Source organism: Phacochoerus africanus, chromosome 16, assembly GCF_016906955.1.
Source record: "Phacochoerus africanus isolate WHEZ1 chromosome 16, ROS_Pafr_v1, whole genome shotgun sequence".
In the NCBI taxonomy this organism is placed as follows: Eukaryota; Metazoa; Chordata; class Mammalia; order Artiodactyla; family Suidae; genus Phacochoerus; species Phacochoerus africanus.
In genome coordinates, this window is record NC_062559.1 from 832,645 (window position 1) to 850,806 (window position 18,162).

General features: G+C 56.5%; 1 protein-coding gene across 1 annotated transcript in view; it reads left to right on the top strand.

Annotated features, from left to right (window-relative positions):
- Positions 1–18,162, top strand: part of PTPRN2 (protein tyrosine phosphatase receptor type N2) — a 711,364-nt gene that overhangs the window by 262,817 nt on the left and 430,385 nt on the right. The window contains exon 10 of the mRNA XM_047763645.1: positions 10,246–10,332. Coding sequence (XP_047619601.1) covers positions 10,246–10,332 — 87 coding nt within the window. The remainder of the gene's footprint in view (positions 1–10,245; positions 10,333–18,162) is intronic.

Below are 18,162 nucleotides of genomic sequence, written 5' to 3' on the forward strand. Positions count from 1 at the left end.
AGCCATTTCCATGTCCATCGTCTTGACGCACCGGACAGGCTATTCAAGATGCGTGAAGGGCAGGACAGCCGTCCCTGGTTCTCAAGGACAATTTAGAAGTTATCTCAAGTTAGGCTGACAGGAGGAGGTCTCAGGACGGAGGTGGGTTTGAAGCTTAGGGGGGCGGCTTACGTGTCAGCCGAGAAGAAACCGCCTTTGTGTCTGATAAATAGGTGCTCAGAGGCTCGAGGCTGTGCCGGACGCCTGCCTGCGGGAGAGATGCGCTGTGTTCTCTGGGGACGTGGCCATGCACCTGTACACGCAGCATCTGAGCCGACTGGGCTGAGTTTGGAGAAGCAGCCCAGGGCCCGGAGCCCAGGCAGAGGTCCACCCCGGCCCTCGGGACTGGAGCTCCTGCCCCCGGAAGCATGGTCTCACCTGACCTCCCCAATTCTGGGCGTGGTGACAGTGCCGTGGGGAAGCGTGGTCTCACCTGACCTCCGCAGTTCTGGACGCGGTGACGGCACCGTGGGGACAGCCATGGGGATGTGTGGTCTCACCTGACGTCCCCAATTCTGGGTGCAGTGACGGCGCCACAGGAACAGCCTTGGGGAAGCGTGGGCTCTCCTGACGTCCGCAGTCCCGGATGCAGGGTCAAGCTTGGGGACTGCCCTGGGCGGGGACAACAGTGTAGGACAGTACAGGACAGTGCAGAGGGCTGCACTCTGATGCCCCTGCTGCACAGGTGCGGGCAGGGGGTCTGACTAGAGCAGCTGCCCAGAGCTGGCGTGGGGCTCCCCGCAGCCTCCGGCCAGGCGTGGGCGAGGCAGTCAGAAGTCTGGGAGAAGGTCTAGAATCAGGGCTCATTCACCCAGGCTGCGGGAAGGGGATGCTGGGCCCCAGAGGCCCCTGCGTGAGGCCGGCTTGGGCTCGTCCAGGGACCAGTAACCGTTTTGCCTCCTCTTGGAACCTGTGCTTTAGTCCCTTCCAGGCAGGAGCTGGCTCACCCTGTCCCCATCACTCCCAGAATCGTAAAACCTGTGCGTTCGCGGGGGCTCCCAGGGCTCCGGAGGTGCCAGCGAAGCCACAGGGGCCTGGTCTCCTGCCGCCTGCCCACCGCCGCCCGCAGCCCCTCAGCGCTCACATCCAGGGGGCCGGCCCGTATCCTGCACCACCTCTCCACCCTTTTCCTTCCGTGGAGGAAAGAACTCTCCAGAATGTAGTGGAGTGATTCTGTGCGTCGGGTGTGGGTGCAGAGCGTGTCATCCTGGTTTATGCTCGGACCGCGGCTCCGACGGCGTGTTCTGGCTTGTTCTCAAAGCGCAGCCACCGTGGCTCTGCTCACCCCTCTGGTGCCCCCGTCCACCTCTTTGGTGGTTTGTCTGAAAAGACCGTCTTTGGCCTGACGGATTCTTATCATTTCAGAAGATTTTGGCCCCAGGGAGTAAAAACGGTCATGATTTTTTGGATATTAAAAAGAATGGTGAGACAAAGAAACAAAAATCTCCCAAGTCTCAAATTCTTGGCTGCTTGGTTGGTAGCTCCGGGGACACCAGTGAGCCGTGGTCTTCAGGGCCAGATCGTGGCCCATTTCCAACGTGCCCGCCTCCTGCCGGCCCTTCTGGACTTGGTGCCCCGCCTGCCAAGTGGGCCGGGGGTGGAGGCCCCCGTGGGAGACGCGGGGGGCCCAGAGGTAACAGTGTGATTGTTCCCCCGGGAAGTCAGTCTTCTAGCAGTTGAACTGGGCAGGTGGTTTTGAATCGCAGCTGGGATGGGTGTGTAAAAGTGAGATTTTCTGTGAGATTCCAGAAATCGAGTAGGTCCCCAGGCCCATGACGTAAAGAATTGCGGAACTCTGCGTCCCGGGAACTGGAGCGCTATCTGTGGTCTCGTCCCCGACCACCGCCCCCACCATCCCCCCCCAGTCTCAGAACCTCACCTCCCAGCCGCCCCCGAAGGCCGTGGTGCCTGTGCCAGAGAGCCGCCCCTCCAGGCTGCCCGCCCTCCCTCCCGTCCTGGGACAGCCGGCCACTGCCTCAGCTGCCTTCCGCCTGCAGGACCCCTCCCTGCGTCCCCTCTGTCCTCCTCACCCAGGAGAGGCCCCATGACCTCAATCTTACTGTGCCATTTGTCCCCCGACGGCCTGCCGTTACCCCCCATGGCTAAGATGAAGACAGGCTCGACAGGCTCCAGCTGCACCTGCTCCCGTTTCCCGCCACCTCCTCCGAGCTGCCCTCCCCCAAGGGTGGTGCCTTTCCTGAGTGTGGGATGCTGCGCTTGTCTCCTGATCAGGCAGAGTTTATGTTCGTTGAGTGTGTCCCCCTGCCCCGAGATGCCTCCAAAGGCGCTGGAGGGTTTGCTGTGCTTTCCTTCTTCTCGAACCCCTGACAACCCTGCCTGCTCCCTCTGCACCTGTTCCTCCCTCCCTGATGCAGCCTGGAGGCCAAGCACACCCCAGTCCCCTGCCTCACCGCAGCCTTCCGTCCATCTGCCCCTGTTACTCCCGGAGAAGCCTCACTCCTCCAGGTCAGGGAGTCTCCATCTGTACCCATAGCTCCCAGACATCCACCCCCCTCAGAATCCATGCCCCCTAGATATCCACGCCCCCTCAGAATTCCACCCTCCTTCAGACGTCCACACCCCTGAATCCATACCTCCTCGGAACCCGTGGACACTGAGGGGTGTGGACATCTGAGGGGGGTGGATGTCTCAGGGGGCATGGACTCTGAGGGGGTGTGGACATAGGGGGCGTGGACATAGGAGGGGGCAGATGTCTCGGGGGTGTGGACTCGGAGGGGGCATGGAGACCTGGGGTCTGTGGACATCTGATGGAATGTGCACGTTTGAGGTGGGCAGAGTGGTGAGTGACAGGCTGCTGAGGCCCCAGGCAAGGACAAGAGATGTGACCCCCCCCCTCCCCTGCTCCGCCCCCCGACCCCCTGCAGGCCCCAGGCAGGTGGATGGCGACGTCAGGGTCTACTCTCTTGGATCCCGTGCTGCCCAGTGGAGAAGGGAAAACGGAAATCCGCAGGGGCTGGAGGGCAACCAGCCATCAGCGCCAGGCCCACCTTGCCCTCCCTGCCCCGGGGGCCTTATCCATGCTGTGAGCTGGGCTGGACTTAGATCTGAGTTGGGCGGTTTCCCCTGGACTCCTGGAGGCTCTGGCGAGGCCCTGGGCCAGCACCACGGGAGGTGGGGGAGCGGGAGCCAGCAGCGTGCTGACCCGCCACTGCCCACTGCTGGGCTGTGCTGATGGAGGCCCCACGTCTGGAGGGAGTCTGGTGGAAAATCCCGAAGTGTGGGTGCTGCTGGTGGAGGCTGAGGTCCCGAGGGGCTGGGAGGACAGCCAGGAGAAGGGGACTCGCTTCCTGGGACACATGGTGTGCCTGGACTGAGTTGAGTCTTGTGGAAGCAAGGGAGAGGCAGTGGGAGCCCAGCCAGCCCTCTGCCCGTGGGCACCCCGGGGCCTCTCCTGGCTTAGGGGTCCCTGAGTGACTTTCTCCTCAGTCCCAAGTGGGGCGGGAGGAGGGTGTCTGTAAGGCATTTGCACTGAGATGTGCCCATTGAAATGAGGAGTGCCAAGCTTTCCACCAGCCAGTGTGGCACAAGCATGGGAGGACGTGAAGGGGCTGCCCAGGGCTGCAGGCAGCAGGACACAGAGGGGACTGGCTGGAGCAGAAGAGACGCTGGCACCATGGAGCAGGACCCACCGCAGCCATAGGAGAGAAAAGGGGTCCAGACTGGTCCGGTGATGCAGGGCTGCTCGTGAAAGGGCCCCTCATTTTTAGTGTACAGATCTTTCACCTCCTTTGTTAGTTTTTTTCCTTGGAATTTTATTCCTTTTGCGATTGTAAATGGAATTTTTTTTTGTCTTTTTTTTTTTTTTTTTTTTTTTTGGCTATTTCTTTGGGCCGCTTCCACGGCATATGGAGGCTCCCAGGCTAGGGGTCGAATCGGAGCTGTAGCCACAGGCCTACACCAGAGCCACAGCAACGCAGGATCCGAGCCGCATCTGCAACCTACACCACAGCTCACGGCAATGCTGGATCCTTAACCCACTGAGCAAGGGCAGGGATTGAACCCGCAACCTCATGGTTCCTGGTCGGATTCGTTAACCACTGCGCCACGACGGGAACTCCGGAATTTTTTTTAAATTCTCTTTCTGAGGGTTTATTGTTGGTACATAGAAACAACTGTGATTTTTATGTATACTGCAACTTTACTGAATCCGTTTCTTAATTCTAACAATTTTTTTTGTGGCATCTTTAGGGTTTTCTGTGTATAATATCATGTCATTTTCAGAGGCAGTTTTACTTCTTCCTTTCTGATTTGAATGTCTTTATTTCTTTTTCTTGCCTGATTGCTATGGCAAGGACTTCCTATACTATGTTGAATAAGAGTGGGCATCCTTGTCTTGTTCCTGATTTTAGAGAAAAAGCTTTCAGGTTGTCAGCATTTAGTGTGACGTGACCTGTGGTTTTGTCATATATGCCTTTATTATGTTGTGAGGTATGTTCCCTCTATACCCACTACGTTAAGAGTTTTTATCATGAAAGGAAGTTGAATTCTGTCAAATGCTTTTTTCTGTATTTCTGGAGATAATCATATGATTTTTATCCTTCATTTTGTTACCGCAGGGTATCACATTGATTAATTGGTGGAGGTTGAGACATCCTTGCATCCCTGGAATAAGTCCCACTTGATGGTGTGGATTCTTTTAATGTGCTGTTGAATTTGATTTGTTTATATTTTGTTGAGGACTTTATGCCTCTGTGTTCATCAGGAATATTGGCCTGTGATTTTCTTTCTTTCTTTCTTTCTTTCTTTCTTTCTTTCTTTCTTTCTTTCTTTCTTTCTTTCTTTCTTTCTTTCTTTCTCTCTTTCTCTCTCTCTCTCTCTCTCTCTCGCTCTCTCTCTCTCTCTCTCTCTATCCCTCCCTACCTTCCCTCCCTCCCTCTCTCTCTTCTTCTTTCTTTCCTGTCATTTTGCCATTTCTTGGGCCGCTCCTGTGACATATGGAAGTTCCCAAGCTAGGGGTCCAATTGGAGCTGTAGCCACCGGCCTACACCAGAGCCACAGCAATGCGGGATCTGAGCCGTGTCTGCAACCTACACCACAGCTCACGGCAACACTGGATCCTTCACCCACTGAACAAGGCCAGGGATCGAACCCACCACCTCATGGTTCCTAGTCGGATTCGTGAACCCCTGAGCCACAGTGGGAACTCCCAGAGCCACTGCCTGGTTAGCATGTGAATCTGTTGGGTGCCTGGATGACATCCGCTGCTGAAGTCCCTTTGTACTGTGGCTCTGTCGTCCACTTCTTCCTTTGGGTTTGTTGCACATGTGGATTCTCCTATGTTGGGTGCGAATGTGTTTACAAATGGTGTATTCTTAATTAATTGACTCCTTATCTTTATATAATGGCCTTCTTTATCTCTTATGACTGTCTTTGGTTCGAAGTCTGTTTTGTATGATGTAAGTTATCCACCCTGTTTTCTTCCAGTTTCCACTTCCTCGGAATATCTTTTTCCATCCTTTCCCTTTCTTCTGTGTGTCAAATAGATTTCAGTCTCGTAGGCAGCATGTAGGTGGGTCTTTTTTTTTTTTTTTTTTAAATCCATTCAGCCACTATGTGTCTTTTGACTGCAGAATTAGTTAATTCCCACCCCATACCGATGGATCAGTCTGGTCTCACTGCCATTTTGTTGATTGTTTTCTGGTTGTTTTGCGCGACCTTTCTTTCTCATTTTGTGACTTGACGATTTTCTGTCACGGTGTTTTATTCCTTTCCATTTATCGCCGTGTCTGCTTTTAGCCCTTCCTTTGTGGTTTGCCGCAGGGCTTACGTAAGACATATTCATAACCGTCTATTTTAAGAGGAGTTAATTTTGTGTATCAAAGTTTTGCATGTTTACGCCGCCCCCTTTTATGTTTTTGATGACAGTACACTTTCTATAAAGATGACTCTGAGACTTGGTGCACTTAGCTGTGGGCAGGTTTCCCCCCCTGGAGAATATGGTGATTTTGGAAAATATATTTATGGAGATTCTATTTGTTCACATACCGTATGGAGACCATATTTGTTTAAACGTTGGAATAAATTTGTGGTGAGAAGCACAGTTGTATTTTGACCTTAAAAGAAAAACAGCTCGTTCACATCCAAGTTTTTCCTTTGTTCATTTTTTCCTGGGAAGCGTTGATGGTTGACCGTTTTTTAATAGAATAATTCAGCATGGCCAGAGTCTTGAGGAGGTGAGTTGGCATGTGCTGTGGGTGCTGGGGAAGGCGAGCTGCCACAGGACCTCCGCTTGGCTGCATAGGTCATCGAGGCTCCCTCGCCCGAGCGCTGGAAACAGCGGCTTGATTAGGTTTCTGCCGGGAAGTCGGGACTCTGCGTCGTGGTAGCGACTTTGCCCTCCGTCGTGTGTCCTCATCAGAAGTGTTGCTTCTCTGCGCTCGGGAGAATTCCTGCAGGTCCGCAAAGATTTTACCTACTTGAGAGGATTACTTAAAAACAGAAAACACCTTTATTTGTTATAACGATGGCTCTAGAGAACCAGAATAATTGGCGACTCCCATAAAAAAAAATCTCATTTTCTTGATTGATTTCAAGTATCATCTCATCACAAAGTTCGTGTCAAGGTTGAATCGTTTTCATTGGTTAATCCATCGATCGTTGGGTCCCCAGCCTGTGGTGAATTTTTAAATCCACCCTAAGATGCCCTCAGCCAGGAGGGGAAGCAGGCACAGTCAGCTCCTGGACCAGGAGTCCTCGACGTGAACCCCACGGCCAGGTCCTGTGTTCACCTGCTCTCCTCTCTCTCGTACGGAAGAGACAGCAGCACCTGGAGGAACTAGGACGTGGAGGAATCCCGGGCGCAGACGCTCTTCAAGTCTGGTCGGGATTCAATCCAGGTGGAGCCTCGGCGGTCGGGTGGGCTCAGCCCGCAGTGTGGACGCCCCCTCTGCAGCGCGCCCTTCCCGCCGTTGGTTTGCGTCTTCCTCTGGGGGTTTCCTAGCAGCTCGATCCCGAGCAGTTATTTCTGCAGTCTCCGTTCCCACCTCTTTCAGCGAGGTTAAATAGTGGTGCCTTCCTCCCAGGCCTGTCAAGAGCAGTAAATGAGATCGTTTCCACGGAGTCTACATGGTGGAGGGCATGGGGGAAGCCTTCCAGAAGTTTCCGCTGGACGTAATACTGCTGGCCTCTGAGCCATTTTCACTCGTCTCTCTTTTGAGGGGGGCCTCAGTGCCCCCTGTCACCCGACACACTCAGTTGTTCTCATTTTTTGTCCGTTCCTTCCTCCCAGAAGTGGGTGAGGCCAGCAGGCCCTCCCCGGGGCTGCGTGTGGGGGGGTGAGGGGCTCAAGGAGAGGGGCCGCGGCCGCCTCTCAAACGAGCTTCCTAGCAAGTGCCTTTAGACCTTCCCCGTTTCGTTCACACAGCAGCTCCCCAGCAGCAACCTCTCTTGCCGCACGTCGGGAGGGGCGTCCCCGAGGGGGCGCTGCCTTGCTCTTGACAGACGGTCCTTTCTGCCACCCGCAGTGAGACTGGCAGTGAGGACCCCCAAGCCACGCCCAGCTCTGACCTTGAGCTGCTAAAAGTGCTCCCGTCCCTCCCACCCCGGGCGATACAGGGCGGCCAGGTAGTCGGGGTGACAGCTGTCACAGACGGGCAGGTGAAATTGCCCGTGCCGTATCCGTCCATTGGTTTCGTTTGAGATTAACTCCCACTGCTTTCTAAGGGAGTCCAGGCCATGAAGTGACAGCTGATGGCCACATATTTTAAAAATAAAACAGAAATAACCGCATGCTCGTTTCGAGTGCATACAGCAGGTCGCGCCTGCCCGGCTCGGAGGATGGAACCTCTGTGGTCAGAAGCCATTTGCCCTCCCTGCCCGGAGCTGTGACCGCAAGACACGGTGGCAGGGGCGGGGTGGGTGGTGTTGGCAACGGGGTCGTCATGCAGCTCCTGTCATCGGGGCGTCTCCCCAAAAGATTCTGGGCTTCTGAATGCCGTCATTTTCTTCAAGACTGTTTTAGATCCTCTTGTGGAGGGAGGTCCCCTTTCTGTGTCACGGGGGTGGCGGGAGGAGGGGACAGGAGACCGTCGTGCGGCCACCAGGCCGGATTCACCATGGAGACCGGGGATGCCTCCGGACACCGCTCTTTCTTTAAAACAAGCTAGAAAACGGGGTCCGTGGAGCCTGGCGGCGGCGCGGTTGGGAGGTTGGCTGTGTCGGGCACAGCCCGCGCTGTGCAGAAAGGGAAAAGGGTTACGAGCTGATCGTGCAGTTCGTGGAGGGAGGCAGGACTGAGCACGAGAAATGCTTAGAGACCTTTCAGAGGACGCGGTGCACTGGGCGGGGTCCAGTCCACGTGCAGAGGGAGTTTCAGGGAAAGAAGGGGCCCTCCTGGGCCTTGGTGGTCAGAACTGGCGGGGCCTGCAAAGCCCTCTTGGGTACTCTTGGGGTACTCGAAGCTGTGTGTGTGTGCACCTGGGACTCTCTTGTGTCTGCAGGGGCGTGTGTGCAGCTGGGGACCCTCCTGTGACTGCAGGGGCGTGTGCACAGCTGGGGACTCTCCTGTCTCTGCAGTTGTGTGTGTGCACACCTGGGGACCCTTCTGTGTCTGCAGGGGCGTGTGTGCACACCTGGGGACTCTCCTGTGACTGCAGGGGCGTGTGTGCACACCTGGGGACTCTCCTGTGTCTGCAGGGGCGTGTGTGCACACCTGGGGACTCTCCTGTGTCTGCAGGGGCATGTGTGCACACCTGGGGACTCTCCTGTGTCTGCAGGGGCGTGTGTGCACACCTGGGGAGTCTGTGGCATCTTCTCAGGTGTCTCCTTCCCTCACTCGTCTTCACTGTGGGCTCACCCGAAGCCGACCTCGCAGTCCGAGTCGGTGTGCCCACCTCTGCCCTTCCTGTGGCTTCCCCGCTGCTGGCTCTGTCCGCCAGCACAGCTGAATCACCTCTCCACGCTGCCAGCCCCACCCTGCCCGCACCCGCACATGGCTCAGCCCTGGCCTTCGGGAGCCCCTTAGCTTCCTTCTCGCGCCACCATCCGTTTTTAGGGTCACGGCAGTCCTGGAACACCCTGCCTGGGTGCCATCTCCCATGTCGCTGCTCCAGATGCGCCCTGATCTCATCTCCACATTTACCGCCCTCTGTTCACAAGGCGCGGCCAGAGCCCCTCAGCCCGCACTGCCTGGACGGGGCCTCGGCGCCCGTGTCCTCCCGGTCGTCCCTCTGCGTGTGTCTGGGTCCTGGTCTCTCCCCGTGAGGACACCAGGGTCATCCCACGCTGATGACCTTGTTTCCAGGGAAGGTCACGTTCTGAGGCTCAGGGTCCGGGACGTGAACGTGTGACCCAGCCCAGACCCCAACAGCACGGTCTCTTAACGCTCTTTGGTGACTTTGCTGCCTGTGTCCCCACTTGGGTGTAAACCCAAGGAGCAGGGCTCAGTCTCCGTGGCCGATGGTCCTGAGGCAGCGCCCGGCAGCCCGTGGCTTTTCTGGCACATTCACTGAGCGAACGAGGACTGGAGGAACGCGTGACGGCTGGGACGAAAGCCTTGGCCGTTGGCAGTGTCCCCGTCACAGCCCAGTCGAGGACGCCCCTCGGTGGCTCTGACAGGGTGTCACAGGCAGCATGCTGGTGCGAGGCCGGGGCCGGGTTCAGGGATGCAGCGGAACCTGAGTCCCAGGCGGCTGCTGGCGGTTCCTCTCTGCAGGGCGCTGGCCTTGCCAGGGGTTCGAGGCGCCGTCCTGCAGTGTGGAGACACATTCAGGGAGCCACTGCTGGGACCTTCCCTCCTGTCTCGCTGTGCACCCTCAAAAGCGCGCCCTGCAGCATCCTTCCTGGCTCGGAACTCGTGTTAGAACTGAATCTGTTACAACATGCATTTATTTCCCTTGTGCACATGCCGTCCTGAGCTTGGATTCTCAGCCTTTGTGTCTCTCTGTCCCCCCTCGCCTCTCTCGGGCCCCTCCCCAGTGTTTTCGCTGGGCCGAGATGAGCCAGATGCTGCCTCGTGGGCTCATTACACTCCCTACCAGCCCCACCCACGCTGTGTTGCTGGTCTTCTTGCTGGAAAATGGGGTGACCCATCACAGCTGGGGGAGCCCTGCTCCTGTGCCCACCAGCCTGGCCCTGTGACGGGAACACAGCCAGGGCGGCTCTCCCAGCAGGCCCGGTTGCGGGGGTGGGGGGGGGGCGTAGTGCTGGGTGTGATGCGCACTCGGTAACACTCTGCTCTTCCTGCAGCTCCCTGCGCCTGGAGAAGGGGATGGAGGTGCTGGCGGACGTGGCGCATCTCCTGGAGGTGCCAGCCAGTGTCTTCGTGGACATCGAGTGAGTGTGGGCGGCCCCTTGGAATTGGTTCATAAGCCATTTGTGGGAGAAGGAGCCCTGTGTCTCTGCCTCTGGTGGACTGTGTCCGTGGGGCACCGGGGAGGGAAGAAACTTCCAGAGGGTTTCAGTAAGTTCTGCCAGTGCAGCTGGAACCCGAGTGTGGCCAGAAGGACCATGTCTCCCAGAGGGCCAGGTCCGCGCTTCCTAGACGGTCTGGGGTGGCCTCTCCTGCAGGGCGCCTGCCGTACCCAGTGTGTGCAGTCTGCATGCCCGCCGTGGGCTCCGCCAAAGCTCACTCACGAGGGGAGGCTGGGGTCCCTGAGTGCCGCCAGCCTCCCCTTGTCCTCAGGGCACTGGGGTTTAGGAAGAGCCAGTGACATTGGGGACGGAGGGCCTGGCCTGTGTTGCCTGAGGACACCCTGAGAACGAGTCCTGCATGAGCACAGGCGGCAGCCTGCCGGCCGTAGGTGGGGGGGTTGCCTAGGTGGTGGAGGGCCGGTGCCCACGGGGAGATCGGCTCCCCTGGACCCGCCACTTGGCTCGAGCGTGCACACAGCACGTCCTCACTAGTTGCACATGTGCTCATCCCCAGCAGTCACGCAGCAGAGTTCACAGAGCTCCGCCTGTGACCTGCTCGCGGGAAAGGCCGTCAACACAGAGAACCCCCGACCCAAGGTCAGAAGCTTCTAGAAGAGAGCTGGAGGATAGGCAGCCGGCCCCAAGGTGCCTGCCCAGGGCCCTGCCTGGAGTGCAGGACATACACGAAGCTTTTGACTGACCGAAGACACCCGTGGACAGGCAGAGAGCTGGTGGGCCTGATGGAGCCACTGGGAGCTCTCACCTCCCCAGGTTTGCACACCTGTGGGCTGTGCAGGTGAGGAGTGCTGAGCCCGGAGCACAGGGGAGCCTCCTCCGGGCCTGGATGGAGGAGCATCTGTGGAGAGTCACGGTCAGACCTGTGTTGAGAAGGAGCACAGGATGCCTCCCTCCTGAGCTGTCCTCCGGGCTGTCCTGTGTGCGTCTCCTCAGCCAGACTGGAAGCTGCCCTGGGCGGCCCCCTCTCCCCTGAGTCCCCGCTTAACCCATATTAAGAAGGGAGGCGCCAGGAGTTCCCGTCGTGGCTCAGTGGTTAACAAATCGGACTGGGAACCATGAGGTTGCGGATTCGATCCCTGGGCTCGCTCAGTGGGTTAAAGATCCGGCGTTGCCGTGAGCTGTGGTGTACGTCGCAGACGTGGCTCGGATCCTGCGTTGCTGTGGCTGTGGTGTAGGCCGGTGGCTACGGCTCCGATTGGACCCCTAGCCTGGGAACCTCCATATGCCACGGGAGCGACCCCAGAAAAAGGCAAAAAGGCAAAAAGACAAAAAAAAAAAAAAAAAAGGGAGGCGCCGGCCTGGGAGGCAGAAGAGGGTGGGTGCCGAGGGCAGGTGGCTCCCCAGGTGCCGGGACCAGCCTCAGGATCCATTAGCACCATCATGACAGGACCTGGGCATCTGGCCCGAGGGGCGGTCGGGGCGGCTGGCAGGGAGCCGTGGTGCTGGAGGACGAAGGGGCAGCAGGGAGACGCTCCTGTCCTCGGACACCGGGTGTGGCGGCCTGTCCCCAGGAGAGGGGACCCCTGCTGGGCCTGGCGTTCCGGAAGCCTGGCCTGAGGGAGGGGAGAGGGTCTGGCTGTGTCCTGACGGGCTCCGTCCGAATGGACGTGGGAGGACCTCTAGGTCTGGAGTTCACGTGGGTGGAGAGGTGAGACCCCAGAGCCTTGAGTCCAAACGTTAATCCATGAGGAAGCGTCTCTGGTCCTGGGGCCTGTGTGTGCCTGGGGAGGTGCTGTGGTTCCGTGGGCATCCCCGGTGCTGGTTGTGTGGCTGTAGAGCAGGGGCAGTGCTGAGCCAGGTGCGTGGCGGGGACTCAGGGGAGAGGGGGCCGCCCAGGGCAGTTTCCAGTCTGGCCGAGGAGACGCACACACGACAGCCCAGAGGACAGCGCAGGAGGGAGGCGTCTTTGGGTGTGGGAGGCCCGCCAGGCAGCGCTGTCACACCTTCCTGTCCAGGCGCTCTCACGGGGCCGGGACTGGCCATGGGCATCCAGGGCGCTGGATCTGGGCCTGACCTCATATCTGTGGGCCCGGCTGTGGAGCCAGCAGTCCTGAAGACAGGACCGGCCGTCTGTGAGCCCCCCACCCTTTGTGGAGCTTCCCAAGTTCCTTTTCCCGCTTCTGTTATTCCGTTTAAGGTTTGTCATCTTTCATGAGAGTAGGAAGGAGCCAGCAGCTGGAGGAGGGGCTGAGGCCTGGCTCTTTTTTTTTTTTTTTGGGGGGGGGGGGCCGCACCCACAGCATATGGAGGTGCCCAGGCTAGGGGTCTAATCAGAACTACAGCTGCCGACCTGTGCCACAGCCACAGCAGCACTGGATCCGAGCAGCATCTGCAACCTACACCACAGCTCACCGCAACGCTGGACCTTAACCCACCGAGCAAGGCCGGGGATCGAACCCACAACCTCATGGTTCCTAGTCGGGTTCGCTTTCGCGGCACCACAGAGGGAACCCCCTGGCTCTGGTTTTAATAAAAACTCACAGTTCACTACCAGGCTCCTCTGGCCCAAGTCCGGTCTGAATTGTTCCTCAGCTAATGAGGCTCTTCCGACGGCTCTGCCGTGAACGTGCAGGTCCACAGAGACACAGCTTTTGTTGAACAAACGTTGACTGCGTGTGTGCCTTGTGCTGAAGGCCCGCTCGGAGCAGGGAGCAGGGGGGAGGTCCTGCTCTGGGGGCTGGCCTTCGAGCTGGAGCGGACGCCTAACAGAGCCCGAGAAGGCCAGGCGCCTTCTGTCCTGTCACCGTGAACAGAAAGACAGGCATCGGGGGGGGGGGGGAGCCGGGGCAGGAGGGACGTCCCCATGGGAGGGACCTGTGGCCACGTGACTTGGGTGGCTGGCCCAGTGGCCGGAGAGGAGCAAGACTTCTGTTCCCAGGGTCGGACCCGAGGCCGGACGTCCTTGGGGAGACTCTGCCCAGCACGTGTGCAGGGAGCACAAGCAGAGGCCCCAAGGACACGGGGCTGAGTCTCGGGCGAGGGCTGGTGGCCGGACCAGGCAGGGTGGCCGGAAGGGGAGGGGGTGAGGTGAGTCAGCCCTGCAAAGGCTCCATTCTCGTGTCCTGTCAGCTACACGGGCCGGCGGGGGACCTCCGTTCCCACCTGCAAGTCAAGGTTCTTGAGAATCGTCCGTCGTCAAAGCGCGTTTGCTTGGCTGTGCATCCGGCACTGCCCTGGAGTGCAGGACAGGGCCCCCAGAAGGGCTTGGCTGACCCCCACGGAGGGGGAGCTGCTCCTGCCGGCTGTGGTCTTGTGCCCCGGCCCTTTGGCCCCAGTCACAGTCTCTGGATTAAACAGGCTGCCAGCCGACCCTGTGGTGCTGACTATTCCCTTCAAAGAAGAGGAGGGGTCTTGGAGGTTTGCACCTGTTCTGGGCTCCGGTGCCTCCCCCCCGCCCCCCGCAGGCTTGCCTTCACCCTCCAAGCTCAAGGTCCCGAGGATCTGGTCCGGCTGCACGTTTGTGTCAGGCACGCCCAGCGCAGTGACCGCACCGCGAAGGTGCCGATGATACACACGTGAGGAGCCACGAGTGATGGCACAGCAGGGGTCTGGCGCTCTAGACCGCTCCCCCCATAGAAGGGACACTGAACGACATGGCCCAGGGTCCCTGCCACGGCTGCTGAAGCCAGGAGCGAGTGGCTCCTTCTTTATTTTTAATTTTTATTTTTTTTATTTTCCCACTGTACAGCAAGGGAGTCAGGTTATCCTTACATGTATACATTACAATTACATTTTTTCCCCCACCCTTTCTTCTGTTGCAACATGAGTATCTAGACAAAGTTCTCAATGCTACTCAGCAGGATCTCCTTGTAAATAAATCTATTCTAAGTTGTGTCTGATAAGCCCAAGCTCCCGATCCCTCCCACTCCCTCCCCCTCCCATCAGGCAGCCACAAGTCTCTTCTCCAAGTCCATGATTTTCTTTTCTGAGGAGATGTTCATTTGTGCTGGATATTAGATTCCAGTTATGAGTGATATCATATGGTATTTGTCTTTGTCTTTCTGGCTCATTTCATTCAGTATGAGATTCTCTAGCTCCATCCATGTTGCTGCAAATGGCATTATGTCATTCTTTTTTATGGCTGAGTAGTATTCCATTGCGTATATATACCACCTCTTCCGAATCCAATCATCTGTCGATGGACATTTGGGTTGTTTCCATGTCTTGGCTATTGTGAATAGTGCTGCAATGAACGTGCGGGTGCACGTGTCCCTTTTAAGTAGAGTTTTGTCCAGATAGATGCCCAAGAGTGGGATTGCGGGGTCATATGGAAGTTCTATGTATAGATTTCTAAGGTATCTCCAAACTGTTCTCCATAGTGGCTGTACCAGTTGACATTCCCACCAACAGTGCAGGAGGGTTCCCTTTTCTCCACACCCCCTCCAGCACTTGTTATTTGTGGATTTATTAATGATGGCCATTCTGACTGGTGTGAGGTGGTATCTCATGGTAGTTTTGATTTGCATTTCTCTTATAATCAGCGATGTTGAGCATTTTTTCATGTGTTTGCTGGTCATCTGTGTATCTTCTTTGGAGAACAGTCTATTCAGGTCTTTTGCCCATTTTTCCATTGATTGATTGGCTTTTTTGCTGTTGGGTTGTATAAGTTGTTTATATATTCTAGAGATTAAGCCCTTGTCGGTTGCATCATTTGAAACTATTTTCTCCCATTCTGTAAGTTGTCTTTTTGTTTTCTTTTGGGTTTCCTTTGCTGTGCAAAAGCTTTTCAGTTTGATGAGGTCCCATGGGTTTATTTTTGCTCTAATTTCTATTGCTTTGGGAGACTGACCTGAGAAAATATTCATGATGTTGATGTCAGAGAGTGTTTTGCCCATGTTTTCTTCTAGGAGTTTGATGGTGTCCTGTCGTATATTTCAGTCTTTCAGCCATTTTGAGTTTATTTTTGTGCATGGTGTGAGGGTGTGTTCTAGTTTCATTGCTTTGCATGCAGCTGTCCAGGTTTCCCAGCAATGCTTGCTGAATAGACTTTCTTTTTCCCATTTGATGTTCTTGCCTCTCTTGTCAAAGATTAATTGACCATAGGTGTCAGGGTTTATTTCTGGATTCTCTATTCTGTTCCATTGGTCTGTCTGTCTGTTTTGATCCCAGTACCACACTGTTTTGATGACTGTGGCTTTGTAGTATTTCTTGAAGTCTGGGAGAGTGATGCCTCCTGCTTGGTTTTTGTTTCTCAGGATTGCTTTGGCGATTCTGGGTCTTTTGTGGTTCCAAAAAAAGGTTTGGATTGTTTGTTCTACTTCTGTGAAAAATGTCCTGGGTAATTGGATAGGGATTGCATTGAATCTGTAGATTGCTTTGGGTCGTATGGCCATTTTTACAATATTGATTTTCCCAATCCAGGAACATGGAATATCTTTCCATTTCTTTACATCTTCTTTGATTTCTTTGATTAAAGTTTTATAGTTCTCGGCATATAGGTCCTTTACCTCCTTGGTCAGGTGTATTCCAAGGTATTTGATTTTGTGAGGTGCAATTTTAAAAGGTATCGTATTTTTGTATTCCTTTTCTAATATTTCATTGCTGGTATACAGAAATGCAACTGACTTCTGAATGTTAATCTTATATCCTGCTACTTTGCTGAATTTATGAATCAGTTCAAGTAGTTTTGGGGTTGAGTCCTTAGGGTTTTCTATGTATAGTATCATGTCATCTCCATACAGCAACAGTTTTATCTCTTCTCTTCCTATATGGATGCCTTTTATTTCTTTGGTTTGTCTAATTGCTGTGGCTAGGACTTCCAAAACTATGTTGAAGGGCTCCTTCTTTAAATAAAGGCCTCCTGCAGAAATCTAAGGGCGGAGCTGGTCCTGAGGGTGGAGCTTCCAGGAGCAGAGGGCGGGGCTTCCTGGAGAAGGGGGCGGGGCTTCCTGGATCACAGGGCGGAGCTTCCAGGAGCAGAGGGCGGGGCTTCCTGGAGCAGAGGGTGGTCAGAGCTTTAGGAGAAGGGCCTCCTGGTCAGAGAGTAATCACACGAAGCAGCTTTAGACCCGGGACTTCTCAGGCCCATCATGGGCTGTACCAGTTGAACTTTCATTATTTCCCTTGGGCAAAACCATCCGTGGTGACCGTGCAGCCAGCAGAACGCAGAGGTCCCGGCCTGGGGCTTGTGTTTCCTGTGACCCACCCCCCCCCCAACCTGTGGGCCCCTGTGGCCCCTGGCTTTTTAGTAACCATCCTGATGGCGTGGAGGGGGCCGGGGCAGGGGGGCAGACTGGAGAGGAAGTGTGGTTCTCAGGGTGAGGCGGGAGCAGCCCGTGGGGTAGGGGGTGGGCAGCTGAGGGGCCCCCCCCAGGCCCAGGTCAGTGCCCTTACCTTTCCCTGTGTGCGCCTCCTCTGCTCTTCCGACACCCCCAGACCATCGCCCTGTCGCCAGGGTTGGCGGGCGTGGCCCAGATCTGCAGGTCAGGAGGGGGCACTGGGGCCAGGCTGGAAGCTGCGGGGCCCGTGCGCCCAGTGCCCACCCTCGCTAGGATGGACGGCAGGGTCTGGCCAGCTCCACGCTGCACACGTCCCCCTGCGCTTCCGTCTCCAAGGTGACCTTCCAAGGCCGTGGGCCCTAAAGGAGGGGGGTTTCAGGCGTCTCTCCACCAGAGACCTTGCAGACCCTGGACGGGTGTCCCCGGACGCCACCGTCTTCTCCTGCCACGTCCCACCTGTTATGCAGCCCACCTGCAGCCTGCCTTTCTACCCTGTCCTCTTCGTTTCTGTCCCCCATCAGGGTGACGGTGACGGAGGGTCCATGGAACAGATTTCCTCTTCCCAGTCCTTTTAGTGAAACACACCCATGACCTTGGCTCCAGTGGGAGGGGGAGTTGGGCCTGGGCCTTCAGTGGGAGGGGGCTGCCGTTCCCTCTCCCCCGCCACACACACCGGGGTCTGCTCCTTGGTCCTCCTGGGCTCAGTCCCTCCCAGACTTCTCAGCACTTCATTCAGCCTGAGGACTGGCTCGGGGCAGAGGCTTCCGGAGGGGCTTCCACCTCCCGGGGCAGAGCCGGCTGCCAGACCAGCTCTGTTGTTGGTCTCACTTGCCGTACGTAGTCTCCTTCATGCTCAGAGATCGGGGGCTTCCTACTGCCCGGGAGCCACGTGGGACCCCACCGCCTCTGTCACCCTTTGGGAGCCTGGTCCTCAGCTTCCGTGAGCCAAACCTGCGAGAGCTCCATCCCCGGCGCCTCGCCCTTGACCCTGCTCTTGGAGTCTGTCCTCTTGGGGCCAGAGCCTCTTGGGAGCCACAGTGCTGGCCCGCTAATGCCCGCTCCGCCCTTCTGGGCCTGTAGCAGTGTGGACACGCTGTGGTGTCCTCAGAAGCACGTGCATGTCCTGTGTGTCACCCTAGGACCCAGCACCGTGAAGCCACCCGTGAGGACGTGCACTGGCTGCATGGACTGACCCGGCAGAGGTGGCCTCGGGCGGGGGACGATGGCGTGGCTAGTGCCACGCTCCACATTTCACGCTCAGGGCTGCTCATTGTTCCAGGAGGGGAGGAGGCCGCGTACGGCAGCGCTTTCAGGATTGTCTGCGCTTTATGGAAGTTCTAGTTATGCTTAATATGTTTTGTTAATGGTTATGTAGCTGTCAAGTAAATTCCATTATTTCTTATTACATCATTAGAGACCATTAAAATGGCATTAGCATGCTGATGTAATTATGCCCGCAGACCCACAGCCACCACAGTTATGATTTTATAATCTAATCACGGCTGTCCACGCTGCT